Source organism: Dermacentor variabilis, unplaced genomic scaffold, assembly GCF_050947875.1.
Source record: "Dermacentor variabilis isolate Ectoservices unplaced genomic scaffold, ASM5094787v1 scaffold_12, whole genome shotgun sequence".
Taxonomy (NCBI): domain Eukaryota; kingdom Metazoa; phylum Arthropoda; class Arachnida; order Ixodida; family Ixodidae; genus Dermacentor; species Dermacentor variabilis.
The window spans coordinates 48,710,989-48,730,285 of NW_027460280.1; the positions used below are offsets into that span (position 1 = coordinate 48,710,989).

At 43.8% G+C, this 19,297-nt stretch overlaps 2 protein-coding genes across 11 annotated transcripts in view; both read left to right on the top strand.

Moving 5' to 3' along the window:
- LOC142566078 (uncharacterized) overlaps positions 1-843 on the top strand; it is a 47,055-nt gene extending 46,212 nt beyond the window's left edge. For all 9 annotated transcript variants that reach the window (XM_075676825.1, XM_075676823.1, XM_075676821.1 and 6 more), the window contains one exon: positions 144-843. In XM_075676825.1, coding sequence (XP_075532940.1) covers positions 144-226 — 83 coding nt within the window. In that variant the 3' untranslated portion in view covers positions 227-843. The remainder of the gene's footprint in view (positions 1-143) is intronic.
- Positions 844-12,942: 12,099 nt separating this feature from the next.
- Positions 12,943-19,297, top strand: part of Vps51 (vacuolar protein sorting 51) — a 55,499-nt gene continuing 49,144 nt past the window's right edge. The window contains exons 1-9 of one of the 2 annotated variants that reach the window (XM_075676970.1): positions 12,943-13,088; positions 13,395-13,540; positions 13,654-13,797; positions 13,880-14,035; positions 14,102-14,175; positions 14,244-14,376; positions 14,435-14,523; positions 14,597-14,720; positions 16,028-16,143. In XM_075676970.1, the coding sequence (XP_075533085.1) occupies positions 13,070-13,088; positions 13,395-13,540; positions 13,654-13,797; positions 13,880-14,035; positions 14,102-14,175; positions 14,244-14,376; positions 14,435-14,523; positions 14,597-14,720; positions 16,028-16,143 (1,001 nt within the window). In that variant the 5' untranslated portion in view covers positions 12,943-13,069. Of the gene's footprint in view, positions 13,089-13,145; positions 13,326-13,394; positions 13,541-13,653; positions 13,798-13,879; positions 14,036-14,101; positions 14,176-14,243; positions 14,377-14,434; positions 14,524-14,596; positions 14,721-16,027; positions 16,144-19,297 lie in introns of those variants that run through there. The other variant, XM_075676971.1, reaches the window with a different exon arrangement.

The following is a 19,297-nucleotide window of genomic DNA, read 5'->3' on the forward strand; positions in this document are numbered from 1 at the left end:
TTCTCCTTTTCCACAGCATTGATAGATAGTGCTGACATGTGTAAGCGCACTACAACTCTGGAACTGTTAGCATTATGAAACATGTATCTTCGTAAATATTGTAGAGTTTAAACCAAGAGCAATATCTGCTCTGTGTTTTTCAGCAATCTGCGCTTCGTGGGAACCCGAACCTGCCATGGCACGTGGGGGTGAGCGCACTAGGGCGCGCAGCAGAGTGGATAAGTGAGGCCTGTTGCCTGGGACCTTTGTGCACCATCCAGGGTCATCACTGGCCGCCTTGTGGCAATGATCGTTGTCTCCTTTTATGTAATGACATATTTTGTTTCTATTTTCTCATCTGTACAGTACTTCACCTGCACTGTAAATATTTGAAGACAATTTAAGCTGCTGTTGTAGTGCTCTCTTACTTTTGTCGCCTGAAGAGAGCGTTTTTGGGATGGGGGATGTGCGACTTCTCTCATCAGTACTGTTTTGCTTCTTGGGGTAGGTGCTTTTGTTGTCAGGCTGGAGAGCCTGTTATGAATTGCTGAGTGCTGTCCATTGTCACTAATTTGTGTCTTTATGGTTATTTTCCTTTTGTGTGCATTTTAAATTATTTTTAGAACACCCTTTCCTTTTTAGAAAGAAAAGACAAGTGCATGCATTGTGTAGGAGCTTGTTTACTTTGGCAATACGGATCCTGATGTTTTGTTTGCACCCAACTCCATCTATTACATGAATTATTGCCAACGAGAAATTAGGTTGCCTTAAGTTTATTTTATTTTGTGTATATCTGCAGTACTGTCTCGGAATATGCACTTACAGGCCTGTTTCCTCAGCAAAATAAATGCGGTTGTTCTTGAATTTTGGCTCTCTGTCCCAATAATGAATCTCTGCTGTCATTAATTGAATGACACAGCCAAATGTTCTTTTTTTTTTTTCACAATTTTGGAAAGGTGCGGCCCTTACACAGGACCGATCCTTTTCTTGGAAATGGTGCCGGCACAGCCTTGACTTCTGCACATCACATCAGAGGTCAACGCGCAGATATTGCCATCAAGTAGCGGCATGCAGAAGTACGAAGCAAACGAAAATCTGCCAATGCACACACGGCATCAGGGTACCAAATGCGCTTGCTTCTCCCTTGAAATTTTTTCCCTTAAATTTTGGGTTGCGAAATTCGGGGTGCGACCCTTACACGAGTCTATACGGTAGTTTAAAAAATGTATATGTGGAGTCTTTTCTTTTTTTGGTGAAGAATTTTTTCCCCACTTTTTCATTTAAAGCCATGCAAAAATAAGATGACTGCCTGTTTAATCCTTGAAAGTGTGTCAAGGCTGCAAAAGTGTTTTCAAATGAAATTTCAGCACATTTTCGGCATCATAGACATAAATAACACTTCACAGCATCTACTTGAAATTCTCATAATCAAATAGGTGCACCATGTAGATCATGTAAAAATGAGAACTGGTATAGTTATGCATGTGGACACTATGCATTGAACATACTACTTGAATGGTTGTCTGTGTCCACATTTCTAATGTCGTGATCTCGTTGAAACTTTACATCGGTAAACCTGGCAGCAAGCATTATAACCTGCTGAGCAGCATTAGCAAAATATTAGACAACTGCATGAAGCAAAGTTAGCAGTTTTATCGGCTGTATAAGTTGCAGTAAACATTCGCTTAGTAATCAAATTAATAGCGTGATGTCACGTGTGCACAGGCAATCTTGGACAGATTTCACTCGATAACAGAGAACACTTGCTGTCAAAATGCTGGCATGATGAAGAGTATAAATAGAAACGAGCGAACATTTTCAATGCATCTCCGAAACTTGAGATTACGCAATCTCCAGCACTAGGCTTCCAAAAATACAGCACACACGAAGCCATCACCCATCTTGGCTCGCCCAAGCTTTGCACCCACCGGACGTTACCTCCAAGACAAGGGCGTGTGGGCTGTGTGGACAGCCATGCATAGACAGCCAAGCTAGTGGAGGAGACGCACCCGCCTGCACCCCCTAGCACATGCTTGATCCTGTGACCTCCAACATTGTGCACGCAGGAAGACTGCACTCGCCAAGCCACCTTCCTTCTTAGATCACCCTCACACATTTTCCCTCCCACCCACAGCATACTACGCATGAGGCATGATAGGATCTTATCGCACCTGAACTTTATACGAAATATCATGGTGGCGATAATGGTGAAAATTTGCCTTGATTGGTCCCTATAATTGCGCAATAAAAAGATCCAGATTCGGCAGCCATGAGTCAATTACTGCGCCAAGCAACTCCACTCCCAAGCCAAGGAAAGCATTGAGTAAGTTTGCTGGGTTTGAAATATAGAGATTAATGAAGAAAAGGAAAATGAAAGTGGATGAAAAGATAACTTGCTGCCAGTGGGAGCCAAACCCACAACCTACACATTACGCATGTGTTGCACTGTCAATTGTGCTACAGTGACGGCTTGCGCCACTAATCAGTACATTCATTATGGTGACGGCTATCAATCTGGCCACTATTTTGGGTATTTATGTGTACTAGGTTTAGCCCTGGGAGTCTTTATTGGGCCGTGTACATGTACTAGATTTAGACCTGGTCAAAAACTTCTTCGGGCATGCAGGTAATTACAAATACTGTATAGACTCGTGTAAGAGCCACACCCTCCAACTTGGCAGCCCGAAATTTGAAAAAAAAAAAAATCTAATGGAGAAGCAAGCGCTACTAAATGGCGAGAGCTGCACGTTGACCTCTGATGCAGTGGTGCATCCTTTGGATCTGGGGCGTGTAAAAGTCAAGGCTGCGCCAGCACCATCGGGACCAAAAGGTTCAGGCATCTTGTGCATCTTGTGAAAAGTGTTATGGCGCTTACTCGAGTCTATATGGTATACATACTATTCTGCATACCTTATGCTATATTCTACATAGTACCCACACCGGTTCAGACATTTGTCCCATCGCAGCACTAAATTTGAGATGCCCCCGTCATAGAAATTGTCCGACTGTCTGTGGAACCACCGGCTTCGTTGTTGCATTTCAATCGCTGTCGTGCCAGGAACTTCTTCAGCGGACCAAAAACATAGAAATCACTGGGGGCGAGATCTGGACTGTATGATGGGTGGTCCATACACTCCCAGTGAAATGACCGAAGCTTGGTGGTTGGCGACGCATGCGGCATTTCCGAATGCTCATTGTTGTGCAAGTCTTCACAGAATTTTGTGAACTAACACCGCCACCTCACATTTCTCAAAGCGAGACACCTTTTACCATACGTGGGCTGCATTTCCCTGCGGATCCCAATGGGCGTTCGTCCCTTGCTCCATAGAAAATGAATCACACTTCACTGCTCATACGCCAAGGACGTGTGAAGCCCAACCGCCATCTTCAGCAACTGACTGCAGTGCCATGACGCAGAGCTACCAGCAGATAAGGCAGGATCAGTCGAAGACAGGTTCATCACTGGGAATAGATATGTTCACTATGGATTTAGAGCCATAATTTTGCTAATAAAAAATAGGGGCAAAGACTTTGTGATTCGCCCTTGTATAAGCACCTTTCTTGTGCCTTTGTCTGTATCTTCCTCATGTTTTTCTGTAGTTTTCTTCTTACTTGGTGCCATTCCGCTAAGCAATATCATGGTTATATAAAACATTACTTGCTAGAGTGCCCAGTATATATAGAAGAGCACAACATTCTCCTTGATGAACTAAACCATAAGGTGGCTGTGTGTACTGCCGTGGAGGAATTGATCTTTCCACAAGGACACTGAATTTTCTGGAGAGGTGCTTCACAAATTTTTTTTTAAAATAGCGACATATTCAACAAGTGGTGAAGTTTAACAAGTAATGATAAACATCACCAATCCATAAATGCAGTTGATAGTCTCATTGGATATGGGGTAAACCTGGGCAAGTGGTAGAGTTCTACATCTGTATGCTGTGATAATCTGTTGATACCTATACCTGCATGTCTCCACACCTTAAAAGGAGATGCTCAGGTGGAAAATTGCTAGCATGCCTCTACAAGGCCACATCCAGCCATTGCAGCACCATCCTTTTCCTTCTTCACTTCTCTGTAGCTGACTTCTAAAATTTCTTTTTTGCCAACTCTTCACTTTCCTCTTGTTATGCTTGTCTACTCAGGCACCTGACCAGTGGTATGTCACCATTCTTCAGGATTGCCCAAGAGTCTATTCAATGCTGCATGCCCAGTTGCATATATCCAGCTGCCGAAGTTGTCTATTCTGACATACGTAGTGACTCATGCCCACTTGTATATATCCAATGGCCGAAGCTGTTTATTTGCGCACTTACCCAGTGGCACATATCCAGTGCCCATGTTGTATAATTGGCAAGACACCTGCAGCCAATCTGCAAAGGGGAAAGAGAAGCAAAAAAAGTTTTGCTTTAAAACAAGGTGTATATTACACAAATGCAACCAACTCACTATTGTTACTGCCCTCTTCGGTGACTCAAGGTATACTATATTACAAACTTGAGAGCAATAAAAATTTGCCAACTCTAAATATTGCTTTAAATTCGAAACCTTCAGATGAAAATGTAGAGCATATTGAGCAATATCCAAATAATTTCTTTCCTTGATAGCCGCTGAGATATTAAATTTTCGGGGCTTCATAGAAAGCATGTGAGACATGAAAAAGTGGACGTGACTAGATGCATCTGTGCAGCAACGTAGTGCCCTCAAACAACCTGCTGTGGTGGCATAGTGGCTTTGGCATTATGCTGCTGAGCCCGAGGGCGTAGGATCAAACCCCGGCTGCAGCGGCCGCAATTTGACGGGGGTGAAATGCAAAAACGCCCATGTACCGTGCATTGCATGCACGTGCACATAACGAACCCTAGGTGATCAGATTTAACCCGAAGTTCCTCACTATGGCGTGCCTCACAATCGTATCTTGGTTTTGGCATGTAAAACCGCAGAATTAATTTTTTTAGTGCCCTCAAGCATGCTTTGAATTAATGATTCATGCTGTATGCAGACAGGATATATGAACAGGCTGTGACCAATGGAGGTGAACCGGAGACAGTGGTCTTGGCTTCCACTTTTGCCATGATAACTTGTCTGATGGAGCAAATGGGGCCATGGGATATAGCAATAAATAGTTGATATGACAGTTGTTTTTATTTTTGCTGCCGAGAGACTGCATTAGCAGTGAAGAGGTTTTGGCAGCAGATGACGATGCATCCAAGTTGACTGCTGCGGCTGTCGTTTCGGAACCACCACTTTTGCTTGCGGTCTATTCATATGTTCAGACTCTGTGCAACACAGATACTCCATTCAAAACTTGTATGATAACACAGCTGTGGTTGCTTGTAAGCGCCTAGTTACTAATGTGGCGAATTGGGCATGTTGGTACATATTTGAAAAGGCGGCATCACAAAAAAGAAAGACACGGACGGAGACAGGATGGCAAGGACAAGCGCTGATTTTTGCAGGTCTCTCACAGATCTCTCATGGTTTATCTTTATGGAAAGGAATTGTTTTGATATTTTTCCATACATCTACAACTTTTTCATTGATAGTTTAGTGTTTAAATCAGTACTTTAAAGGTTGGTGATCTAATTCTTTAAATCTCTTAATTTGCCCCTCAGATTTGGCCATCTTTAACAAACAAACGTAGCATATACTTGGCACACTGACGATCATGTCTGCCAAGTATAATGGCACTGCATGCCATGAAAACAGCTGAAATTTGAAACCAAACACCGTGCTCCACTTTTGGGGCAGCCCACTCCCAGGCACAGAGTCACGGTGACATGCGCACATGCCTATTCGCAGAATGTGCTTCGTCACTCACTGTGACCAATCATTCAATGCGGAAGGCGCAACGCTGCAAGAAACGAGGCAAGGCTCAATGCTGCGGTAGGCCCCTTCGCTCTGGTAAGGGAGAAGGTTGGGAAGGCGCACCAATTGGGAACGCTGCTAGAGGCACAGGGAAAGTGTCTATTGACAGTGACACTCACGTCCTGCCGGCATGGTAACAGGACAGTTAATTTATTGCATCTCCATCCAGACTCCTGAAACGAGTGACCAACCGGCGAGGGGGTATGAAGGAAGAAAGCCTCATCCGCCTTGTCCAATCTTTTATCGTCTGTCACATTACTTATGTTGCACCCTTTCTCAACTGGTACAAAGCTGAAAAGACTAAACTGGACATCATCATTAGAGGAGCCTATAAGCAGGCCTTAGGACTACCCAACCACACCAGCACGGAACTTCTACTACAATTAGGTATCCACAACACGCTGGACGAGTTAATCGAGGCCCAACGTCGATCTCAACTAGAGCGGCTTACTCTCACGGAAACGGGCCGCAGCATTCTAAACAAGCTTAATATCACCTACCACCGTCAACATGGAGACAAACACCCAATACCACGCGACATTCAGCAATGGATACACGCTGACCCTATTCCGAAAAACATGCACCCAGACTACAACAAAGAACGCAGGAAGGCACGAGCTACTTCCCTCATCAAAGCTTACGCCAACACCGCGGGCGTCACCTTTGTCGACGCAGCTGAGTACCAAGATGGACGGCGCTTTGCGGCGGTTACCACAGTAGGCGGCTTGCTCCGACATGCTGCCAGCATCATTACCAAAAATGCCGAGACGGCCGAGGAAGTGGCCATCGCCCTGGCCACTCTTGACCCAGCCTGTCGCACCATACTGAGTGATTCTCGCGCAGCTGTCAACAACTACATCAAAGGTCGTATTTCTCATCAATCACTCCGTATCTTACGACAAGCCCCGCATTCGCCTGAAAATCAAATCACCCTCGTCTGGATCCCAGCACACGCCGGCGTTGTCCTTCTGCACCTCACCAACCTCAACGAGGTTACACACTCCGTAGCACGAGGACTAGTCAACCGTGCCGGAGACGGTGCAGGTGCACCCGCAGGACGCGACCGCCTTACAAGATACAACGACCTTGTAAAGTCGTTTTACCTCGCAAGAAGAACCTTCCCCACCCCTCACCGCAAGTTAAACAGGGCACAGGCAACCACCCTTCGCCTGTTACAGACGAATACATACCCCTCCCTCACACGCTATCACACTATATACCCCGACATCTACCCGAGCCAGACGTGCAAGGTCTGTAAAACTGAATCGGCAACACTCCCCCACATGCTATGGGAGTGCAAAGATCAATACCAAGACCTTAATCCCGTGACCCTCTCGTCGAGATGGCACGCCGCCCTGCGCAGCTCCCATCTCGACGACCAACTCTGGGCGACCCAGCAGGCCTACGAAGCGGCGAAGAGGCAAGACCTCGACGTCCCATCGTGGGAGGCCTAGGCCCAGCCAACTGAACTGCTGGTCGTCATTAAAGTTTACTCTCTCTCTCTCTCTCCAACAACGCACAGACTTGAAAAATTATTGCGGTAAAATGCTTCTTAGACTGCTTTACAGTTTCCAGTGTATAATCGAAATTTGCTACGGGACCTGGTGACTGGCCCTTTAAAAATGCAGAACAATTAATATTTTACTTTATTTTCCATAGTACAGATGTTGCCTACTTGAGTAAGCTTAAATGTTGACCAGTAAATAAAACCTACGTTGTATTCCAAAGAAACAAATGGCTCAATCTAGCAAGCTTTAAGAGCACTTTCTTGCTCCATTAGAATGGCCCTAAATTGAGAAAATACTTAGAAACCCAGAACCTTGTACTAATACATGCTGGTGCTGAGGTCCTGGCATGACATTTTAAAGTGAAGTTTGGTCTTAATATTTTTCTGTTTTGTTTTTCGTAACACTTACCTTAAAGAGGAGGAGGAGGAAAAACTTTATTTGCTCTAATTGGTTAGAAATTAGCGGTGGCAGATGCGGTCGGCCGTCTTCACGGTCTTCTTCCCCATCTGCGCAGGGTCGACGCCCCTATTCCAGGGCACCACTGAGGGTGGCTACTCGGCGAGCGTGCCTTACTAGTCCATGCTGGACTTTCGGGTCGCTGCTGGAGAGCACCCTCTCCCACTGCTCCGCACTCGGGTCTTTTATTTGAAGGAATTGTTGATTCTGAACGCATTCCCATGTAATGTGATATAAGGTGGGCTTGGCGCCGCACCAGGGGCAAATGTCTCTATACTGGGTGGGAAACATCTTGCTTAGTGTGTTTAGGTTTGGATATGTTCCTGTCTGCAGCCTCCTCCAAGAGGTTGCTTCATGCTGATTTAGGCTGTTGTGGGGTGGAGGGTATTTGATTCGGACCCCCTTATAGTAATTCAAAATGTCTGAGTAGCTTGGGTTGACTGGTATGGGTTCCTCAGGGTCGGTGCTTGTGGCCGCTCGGTTTGTGTGCTCTCGAGCTGCCTTGTCCGCCCTTAGGTTCCCTTCTATTCCAGCATGTCCCGGTACCCAGAAAATTGTATGCCTGACTTTGTTGTTAGCCCTGCAGGAGCGGAGGATGTGAAGCGCTCTGCGTCCTATTCTGCCGTTCATGTAATTCCGACACGTAGTTTGCGAGTCGGTGAGTATTGTTAAAGACCTTTCGGATCGGTAGCCCTCCACTGCCGCTAGAGCTACGGCTATTTCCTCAGCTTCCGTTACCGAGCAGTCCTTCATTGACGCGCTGCTGATCTCTTTGTAGTCCTGGCTTATTACTATCGCAGCTGTCTTTACTATGTTTGTGCCTCTTAAAGAAAGATTGAAAAGAACACTTCATCAGTGTAAACTTATTTTGTGCCGCTCTTTAGTGCCCTCGTTTCTTCTTAATCCAATGCACAAACTAGCCCAACAATGTGTTTTACTTCCTGTTTGAATGATACACCTGAACTGACATAGCAGCATAAGTCCCAGTTGCATGTTCGGAGGACAGGACCTTTTCATAATGAGAGATAACTTTAGTGCTTGGCTCTAGGTCAAATAAGTGGCTTCAAATGGGTGCTTATATATTCTGCTAGTCATACACAAGCATCTTTTTAAAGCAAACTCCAATTTTGTATGACCCACTGATAAAAAAAAGCCTTTATTTTAATACTACGATGTTAAAGTGGGCAGAATTTATATCAAATTGGAAAGATATTTATTTTGCTTTCAACAAGGATGGACTGTGTCTGACAGAGAATAAAAACAAGCAAACATAATATGAACAGACAAATTTCCGGCAATATTTTTGTGTTAGTTTAGATAATTATGTTAACTAGTGTATATATCCTGGACATGCCTATTTATGGACAGCCAGCGGACGTTCAAAACGGGATGTCCCATGGACATCCCGTTCGGATGTTCTTAGGACATCCAAACAGGATATGGACTTCTCCTGTATGTCCCATGGACGTCCGTGTTGGATATCCGGATGGATGGACGTTGGGACTTATGGTGGACGTCCCACGAATATCCGTGGTTACTTGGTGTATGGCCTTGTACACACACATACATTATGCTAAGCAGATCGAGGTATTGCTTTATTACAACAACCTTCAAACAGCAATTAATGTATGGTGGAAAGCATTATGCAATGCTGTGCCCCTGGCCACACAGCCGCCACTGCACCTCCTGTCGCGTGTCTCTCTACGTCACACTCGGCCACAGCTACAGCTACCTATGCCAGCTACTATATCCATTGTTATATCATAGTCGCTCTCACCCCACGACATACCTCTGAGCATGGAGGACGGAAAAAGGTAGGAGGAAGCATACCCCAACGCGATTGAAGCTAAACCTGGTGGCCCAACACGTGATCGCAGGTCAACGTGCGTGGCTGGTTTTAGTGTTCCCGCTCTGCAGCCGGAGCCACGACAGGGCAGCTGAATAAGTGCGCACCGAATAAAAACAACTGGCGTAGCTACTGGGAACTAAACGTCTCAGAAATAAATCTCCATTCTTGCTCCGTGATCTCGACGCAAGAGGAGACATGCTGGGCCACAATTCTGGCCTCACGGAGCGTTCGCTTGCCAAGACTGGCTGCGTGACTTAATGCTGTAGTAATGCTCCCTCCTATACATTTCCTTCCTCCATGCCTCTCAACCTTGCTGTATCTCTGAGCGACGCTGAAGTCAGTTTTGAACTGTGTAATGGCTATCACGTTTAAGCCCTGGCGAGGACACACTTCGTGCCTTGAGGCATAGAATAAAGAAACTTCGATCGCGATTGTCTCCTCTGAGCAAGCTGCAAGAGGGAGCCAATTGGATTCGAGAACTTCGATCTGGATAGAGTTCGATCGCGATCGAAAGTGGCCATGTGACACTGGCAGCGGCGTAGCCAGAAATACGTTTCGCGGCGGCATTTGATCGGAGACGGGGAGGGGAAGAGAATGGGGACAGGGAGCTTTGGGAGGCCGGCAGGCCGAATAAAAAATTTTAAGGGAGGGGTGCCACCCTGTGCAGGCAACTTCACTAGGCACCGTTATTAAACTCTATGGCTATCGGGATCGTCCTAACCATAGAGTTTCATGTCCTAACCACGCCTTTCAGTGTACTGCCTCTGGGATCGGTAATCGCAAGGCTTGGGGGTAGAGCATATATAATTGAGCATTAGCGGCGAGAATTTGGAGTGGCGCCCCTCTCGTAAGTGTCGTCACGGTCAGGACGCCACTCGCTCCCGCTCGGTCGGCTGCCGCGCGCGCTCGTTTTCTTGGTATTGGCGGCTTGAGCCGTACTTCCAGAAGGTTATTTCGGATTATTTCTGGTGCCATGCGTGGACCGCAGTTTCTTCTTTGAAACTGCGTGAGTCATGAAAATTTGCGACTTGGATATCGCAAGCTATGTAGTGCTGAAGGGGTCTACTGGTCTTGCAATGCATATATGCACCCTGTCTGTTCACAAATTTTGCTTAATAAAGAACGTCTGCAAGTTCAACACGCGAAGGTATGTATGATGCTCCTCTAAACACTTAACATTCCCTTATTACTGAAGTATGCGAGACATAGCATTTTACATGGAAGAAATACCTTGATATTTGGTGTCAACATTATAAATCCTTGTTAGAAGGACACTGCCCAGCGAAGCTTTCATCATAATTCTTATCACTCTGGTGAGTTGTTTTAGTCAAATGTGGCAACTGTATTAAGGCCTAAATGGAAGAGATAGGCGCGCATTTTGTGTAAAGAAGTTTGGTACTACTTTCACCGTTCTCTGAAATAGGCACCCAGAAACGCGCATTGGCTGTTAACACGACGGCGCATCGTGTATAGTATATATATATATATATATATATATATATATATATATATATATATATATATATATATATATATATATATATATATATATATATATACGCGCGCGCGCACACACACACACACACACACACACACACTTCACGAACACCATAACAGCAATCGCATGAAAGAAAATTTCGTGGTTAAGATCGAGAACCATGCAATCGCCTGCAAGCGATGATATGTGTCATAGTGGCCCTCACTATATATCTTTTATCGACGGTATGCATGGCACACCCCTCCCGCAGCGAAACAACCGACTGTCGTTATGGCGATCGAGGCGCGCTTTGTTCGCGAAACCCAGCATTTCACTACAACTTCGAATTGAAACCATGAAGTAGCTCTTTACAGCTCCAATTACAATGTCTGTAGCATACTCGATCGAGGCACTGTACGTAGTGCTGCCTATACACTGCCTCCACTGCATCCTGGCTCAACATGTCTCGATCCTGCGTTGTTTAATTACACGAACTATTTGCTTCGTCAACGCATAAAAAAAAACCTCGCGTACCCGCCTCTTAAAGAAGACACCACAATTAAGTCTCACATGAACACTTGACCTCCACTGGGGAACATGCAATGATATCTTGAATATGTGCAACACTACTAATGAATGGGCCTTAGGCTTCTTGCTGGCTGCAGCTAACCGGTCCAAAAGGCATATTTCACTCAAATATTTGACCGCAGCAGCCTCTGTCAGTTCTCCAAACAGATTCGCCTGTTTCTCAAGCAAGAAAAACACCAGTAAATTGCTCAAGTGAGTTGAACGTGTAGCACAGATAGGGAATAAATATTGATACATTCCTTTCTATGTGCTGCAAACAGCTGTAAACCGCAATCGGCCTTGCTTCAAGTTACCGCCACTTAAATTTAACCGGTGAAGAACGGCCTAATTTTGAGAACCAGTTAGAAACGCAAGTGGTGCAGGCCGAATCTAAACTGCAGTGGTAGTTAAGTCCTCGTGTTATTGCCGAGGGTTTCTGTGAAGAAATAGAAAATTCGATATTATGCCGTGAACTATTCGTCGTGAGCAAACATATTTTAGCGGGTTAAAATTAAGATAAACGTTATAGAAGTCATATATATAGTCAGCGTTTATTTGTGACACGCATATTGCATCATGGTGGGTATGGAATCTTAACTATATTCTTATGTGCTGTGCTTTTTCGTCTATGCTTTTATTATGCACATGAGCTACCACTGGAAAGTGTAGATCCGCGCATGAAAAACCCGTAATGGGCTGGTCTGAGCTCCCTCGGGTGGCACTATAGCGTTGCCTTCGAGAAATATATTGTCGTCTAGGAAATAAACTCCTTGATTACATTTTCGCGAACGAAGACTTCGTAAAATATATATTTGAGAGGCCCGTCATAAGTATACAAGCATTGGCAACGAGAGTGAACAAACGGAAACACGGCAGAAGGCGTCCGGACACCGCCCGAACTGCAGCAGACGACAGGCGCGAGTCCGTGCCCTGACGTCACGCGAGCGGCGCTCGCAGCGCCCCTCTAGGTCGTTCTCGGGGCTAATAGAAAGTGAAGGCAACTTTGCATTTTTTTCGTTAAAAATCAGTCAAGTAAGTGTTACATTGAACGGCGTAGACTCCAAAATGCTATCTTTCTGCGAAATTTGAGCAAGGACAACGCAGCGTTACCCGCAACATCTTTTTTCGAATATTTGTTTGATACATGTCCCTGTACGTGAGCGGAGCCTCGTGTCATATCTCGGCTCAAGTCATAGAGCCGTTGAATGCATTTTATGTTAAATGACGAAAGTGGCGTTTCACTGGTTCAGATGCATGGTACTCGTAATATTTTTGAAAGCGTTACTGAAAGTGTAGACGTGTAAGTTGTGTGGTGGCGCGCTGCGCGCGTGATGTCATGACGGTCATGACCATGTGATCACAACAATGGCGAAGGAATTGACAGGTACGGTTTCGAGCCAATTTGGCGAACGCGTACATATCGACTTATACTATCCTACAGACTCGTTCTCGTGCTTGTGATGAGCGCCTAACTTTCTTGTCTAATGATGCGATGTTTTTCTTAATTCGGTCATTTATTTGTTTCTTTAAAAATCAAATGATATTGTCAGCTTGAACACGAATGCAGACGATAGTTGCTTTCTATCTAAACCTCTACTGAGCGAATACAAGTTTGTAATTGGTAATGCAGTCTTGATATATTGCATGTGGCTACTGTTTGTACGAGCTCCGTACGTCCTCTATATTTCAGGAGACGAGAAAGAAATGCTGCGGAAAAAAAATCAGAGAAAAATGTTAAAACAGTTTTACCAGGGCTCAGCAGAAGCTGCTGATGCTGGGTTTAACCCGTACGACATCAACGGATCAGATTTCAACCCTGACTTGTACCTTAACAAGGTAACACCTTCAACATACGTTGCTAATTTTTCTCCAGTATGATATTAGGACTATATATATGGACGTCACTTGATGCGCATGAGCTCTATACGTAGGTTTGTTTCTCTCTGTAGCTGTTGAAAGAGTGTACACTGACCGATTTGATGGATAAAGAACAAGAGATTTACAAGCAGATTCAAGCACTGGACGGGGAAATGCAGACACTCGTGTACGAGAACTACAACAAATTTATTAGCGCTACAGATACCATTCGCAAGGTAACAACAAAATTTCTAGGATATTTGAATTTAACTTTACCAACTTACATGCCTTAGATGGCCACTCATTTTATTTTAACAGATGAAAAATGATTTTAAGAGGATGGAAGAAGAAATGGACCACCTTTCATCGAATATGGCGACAATTGCGAAGTTCAGCAGCAGTATTGCTGGAACATTGCAAGGAAGAAGAGAGCAAATGATCAAGCTCTCGAGCACCCATTCTCTTCTGAAGAAGGTAGTTAACGAAGTTAGTTTTTTTCATAGTGTGGAGCATGCCGTGCTTTTATTTTTTCTATTTCAGCTTCAGCTGCTGTTTGAACTACCACCACGACTGAAAGCCTGTATTGAGAATGAATCCTATGAGGAGGCAGTAACGTATGCTTGTTGACAGAGTCTTGTGGCGGTATGTTAATGCCTGCAGGCACGAATTGTTTTCTTTGCAGATACTACACAAAAGCTCAGAAAGTGCTTAAGCAGTACAAGCACATGCCGTCATTTTCTGGAATACACGATGACTGTGCTGCTATTGTAGAAGTGCTCAGGGAGCGTCTGCGAAAGAAGTTCCACCAACCAGAGGTAACTACATTTAGTGATATAGCTGAATGAAAATTTTGACCAAATTGTTTCTTTGCAGGTTACCAGCAGAGAATTGTCTGGCGTTGTGGAACTTTTATTTCAGCTGCGTGAGCCAACAAGCTCTCTGTGCACTGACTACCTCCTAAAGTATGCTTTCTCATCACAAAACTTTGTTCACTTCACTAGATTATTGTCCATTCTGACAGAAGAACATTTGCAGTGCACGTCGCCCATTGGACAAGGACATCAAAGAATTGCAACGTCAGGTGCAGATGTTGGTAGACCCTACTACCCAAGGAACAGTAGAAAGAAATGGAAAAGATGCATTGCTTGATCTCCCCATGGTGAGTCATAGTATCACATGAGAAAAAAAATACTTTTGTTTGTTGTGTAGTTGTAACTGCACATGCATTGCATTCTGTTGCAGCAATCTGCTTCAGCTTACTGAGGCTTGATGGATTGTTTGTGATAGTCATATTTTTTGCTTACCCCTTGGAAGAAAGTTTTATATGTTGTCCACTTCACTACATTGGGAAGCTTGAATTTATAACATGCGCAAAGTGACGGGGCAGCATCTTGCAAGAAGTCCATCATGCAGGTGCCACAAAAATTTAGCAGCGGCCTTTGAGGTTTGTCTGGATTGAGCAAGTACCAGCAGTGTAGTTTCAAAAGATTCCACACTCTGTTTGTAGTATATTGCACTTGCTGCCATTTCTGGCATAGCTTTTGTGGGTTGACAACCAATCAGTGATGTGCTTTGTGCAAATTTGTTCTATACATTCTGCAGAATTGTACTTTGTGAGGCCATGATCCCTTGTTTCAAATGCAATACTAGGGTCTTTTGTAAGGGTTCTTTTCCTCCAATGCTGTTCTTCCATTGCATCTTCCATTCGATTGAGTGGCTGATCCTTGCAACAGCCACAGCATGGCTTCTGCTTGTCTCTGCTAATTAATGGGGCTATGTTGCACTTCAGTGCACAAAGTATTTCTCCTCCCGAAAGCTTTAGTGAATGCATTACCATGTTTAATTACATGTTTTCCACGCTACCTCATTCCATTAGCTTTGACAAAGGGATTGTTTTTCCATTCTCACAATACCTGCAGCCAGTAATTAGTTTGTGCACATGCTTTGAAATCGTGATTCATTTCTTTTAATGAATAAAGGTGACATGACTGACTTTACACTACACTGAGATTTAATAATTAGGAGAGCAGACTAGAACTAATGTAAATGGTTATTCTCATTAATTTTTTTTAGTAGTCTGTACCAGTGTGACAAATTTATGCAACATGTTTACCATCTGTCCACCATAATTTGTGAAAGAAGGGGACAGGAAGACAAGCTATAGGGGTCAACAAGGATGCATATCTTTACAAGTTTTATGCAAAAATAATATATCATCATTGCCTACAAGATTGCTCTGCAGCTTGTTTAAAAATTGTGGGACACAACACTGGTGAGAAGTTGTTTGGAAAGCATATTTTTAATTAGTTTATTTTTTAAGCTTTTTAAGGAATAAATTTAAGAGCTAAGTACATATTTCTTTATGACAATTATAAACATCAAGGAGCTGAGAAGCTGAGCAGGTGTGTTGTCAAGATTGTAACTTGCATAGGTAATAAAATTAACAGCCTTTTTTCTCCCTTTCAGCATATACTGGAATTCACAAATATGGCATGTAACTGCATTATCACTGGATTGTGCAACATTATTGAATCCTACACTGACTTATTCATCAACCGGTTGCCTCTGGAATACTATGAAAAGTACGTAAAAAAGCCATTTAGTAGATTACAAATGCATAAAATGCTCTATTGTTTCGTGTATTGTTGCTTTTCTTGGGGTCGCACAGCATATTTAGTGGGTTGTACTAGCAAGAATAACTGTTACCAAGGTACATTCACAAACTAGAATTTTTCTTATGGGTGCACGATCACAGGAGCTTCAAGCCATAGAACTGCTCTATAAGGACAGGAGTGTCCTCTTCTCAGTGGTAATCTTCACCACGGCACATGTGCCTATCCTATCGGGTTTCTGAGATATGTAGGAAAAGAGCTCTTTGTTTTCCTTTTTAATATGTTCCAACTGTACAGCCATAGGCAAATGAAATGTGAACAAGGAATTACAAAGTACAGGGTGCAATAGGTATTAGAGCACAAAGCTTAAAATTGCCATAGGCCTTAACATTGGCATTCTCTCTCTCTCTAGGTGCGTAACTTCAACTCTTTTGTCGACTCATCATCATCATCATCATCGTCATCAACCTATTTTAAGTCCATTGCAGGATGAAGGCATCTCCCTCTAATCTCCAATTACCCCTATGTCGTGCTAACCGATTCCAACTTGTGCCTGCCACTTGCTGAATTTCATCACCCCACCTATTCTTTTGCTGTCCTCGACTGCGTTTCCCTTTTCTTGGCACCCATTCTCTAACCCTAATGGTGGACCATTATGGTTAGAGAATGGGTGCCCTATGCATTACATGCCCTGCCCAGCTCCATTTCCTTCTCTTGATGTCAATTAGAATATCGGCTACGCCCGTTTGCTCTCTGATCCATACTGCTCTATTCCCGTCTCTTAACGTTATGCTTAACGTTCTTCGTTCCATCGCTCTTTGCGTGGTCCTTAACGTGTTTTCGAGCTTCTTTGTCAGTCTCCAAGTTTCTGCCCCATATGTCAGCACTGGTAGAGTGCACTGATTGTACACCTTCCTTTTCAATGATAATGGTAAGCTTCCAGTCAGGAGCTGAGTATGTCGGCCGTGTGCACTCCAACCCAATTTTATTCTTCTGTAAATTTCCTTCTCATGATCAAAGCCCCCTGTGAGTAATTGACCTAGGTAAACGTATTCCTTTGCAGATTCTAGAAGCTGACTGGCGATCCTGAAATCTTGTTTCCTTGCCAGGCTATTGATTGTTATCTTTGTTTTCTGCATATTAATCTTCAACCCCACTCTTGCACTCTCTCTGTTAAGGTCCTCAATCATTTGTTGTAACTCGTCCCCAGTGTTGCTGAACAGGACAATGCCATCTGCAAACCAAAGGTTGCTGAGATATTCACTGTTGATCCTTACTCCTAAGCTGTTCCAATTTAATAGCTTGAATACTACCAAGCATGCAGTGAATAGCATTGGAGAGATTGTATCACCTTGTCCGACCCCTTTCTTTATAGGTATCTTCCTACTTTTCTTGTGCAGGATTAGTGTAGCTGTGGAATCTTTGTAGATATTTTCCAAGATATTTACGTAAGCCTCCTGTGCTCCTTGATTACGTAATGCCTCTATGACTGCTGGTATTACTACTGAATCAAATGCCTTTTCGTAATCTATGAAAGCCATGTAGAGAGGCTGATTCTACTCTACAGATTTTTTGATTACCTGATTAATTACATGGATGCGATCCATTCTACAGTATCCCTTCCTGAAGCCAGCCTGTTCCCTTGGTTGACTGAAGTCAAGTGTTTCCCTTATTCTGTTGGAAATTATCTTGGTGAATATTATATACAATACTGGAAGTAAGCTAATGGGCCTATAATTTTGCAATTCTTTAACGTCCCCCTTTTTGTGGATTAGTATAATGTTGGCATTCTTCCAATTCTCTGGGACCCTTGAAGTCGTGAGACATTTTGTATAAAGGGCTGCAAGCTTTTCAAGCATAATATCTCCTCCATCTTTGATTAAATCGACTGTTATTCCATCTTCTCCTGCCGCATTTCCTCGTTTCATATCTTATAAGGCCCTTCTAACTTCCTTGCAAGTTATAGAAGGAGCCTCTGTGACCTGTTCATTGCTACTTTCAAGGGAGGTATCCTGGCTGCTCTGGGTATTGTATAGGTCAGTATAGAATTCTTCCGCTGTTTTCACTATATCTTCAATATTGCTGATGATATTACCCTGCTTATCTTTCATTGCACACATCTTGGCTTGTCCTATGCCGAGTTTTCTTCTCACTGATCTCAAGCTGCGTTCGTTTATTACTGCTTCCTCAGTCTTTCTTACGTTATAATTTAGAATATTGATGTGTTTGATGTGATGTGAATATTGATGCAATAGATGTGTTTTACTGATTGCAATGGGTTACACACTATAGAATGATTTCTAAACGGTTCTTGCCTCGTAGTTCCGGAATCTCACATATGCAGTCGACCGTGAACTTTGCTAGGTAAAAGGCGTTTCGACCACCTCTGACAGCGCATAAAGTGAGAAGGGGCAAAATAATGGTGGAACTGATCGGTTCTCTCACCCAAAAGGCAACGATACATGGGGTACCTCCATCTTGTGCTGCTTTGAAGGTCGAGCCAAGGAGAAAGGAAAAGCTGCTCTGTCACATACATATACGTGTATATATGCGGAAACTTTCGCTCACAAGTGAATCGGAAGACTGCGACATCTTACAAATCTTACATCTAGGGCATTATTTCAAGGTAGTCACTTCCATTCTGACACAGGAGGTAAATCTTTGTTGTAGTCACCTTACCTGCCAACCACGTTGACTTGGAAACCACCAACTTCTTAAATATGACAAAATCCTTTGTTTTCTGGGTGAGTTATGGCTAATTGTGATCTGTGACAAAGAGAAACAAGCACTTCCTGTGGTCAGACATCACTCAAGCGGTTGAGTTTTTCATGCAGGAAGAGGACATGATCAGTCAGAGCTCTGAAATGTCAATGATGGCTATTGCTGAGCAGCAGCTTCAGAGTGCAGAGCCAACAGTCAGGATTTTTGTGCACGAGGTTATTAGGTGCTATTTCTAAGTAATGAATTTGCTTCCCCCTTCAATGCCTGAAAAATCCACGAGTGGGTGGGTTTGAAATTCTGCAAATACGTAGCCCTCAATGTGGCATACTAGTGCAGTGTATATTAACCTGCTATGTGTGGTGGGCGACACTAAGAGTGAGGCTAGTGAACAACCACGCAGTGC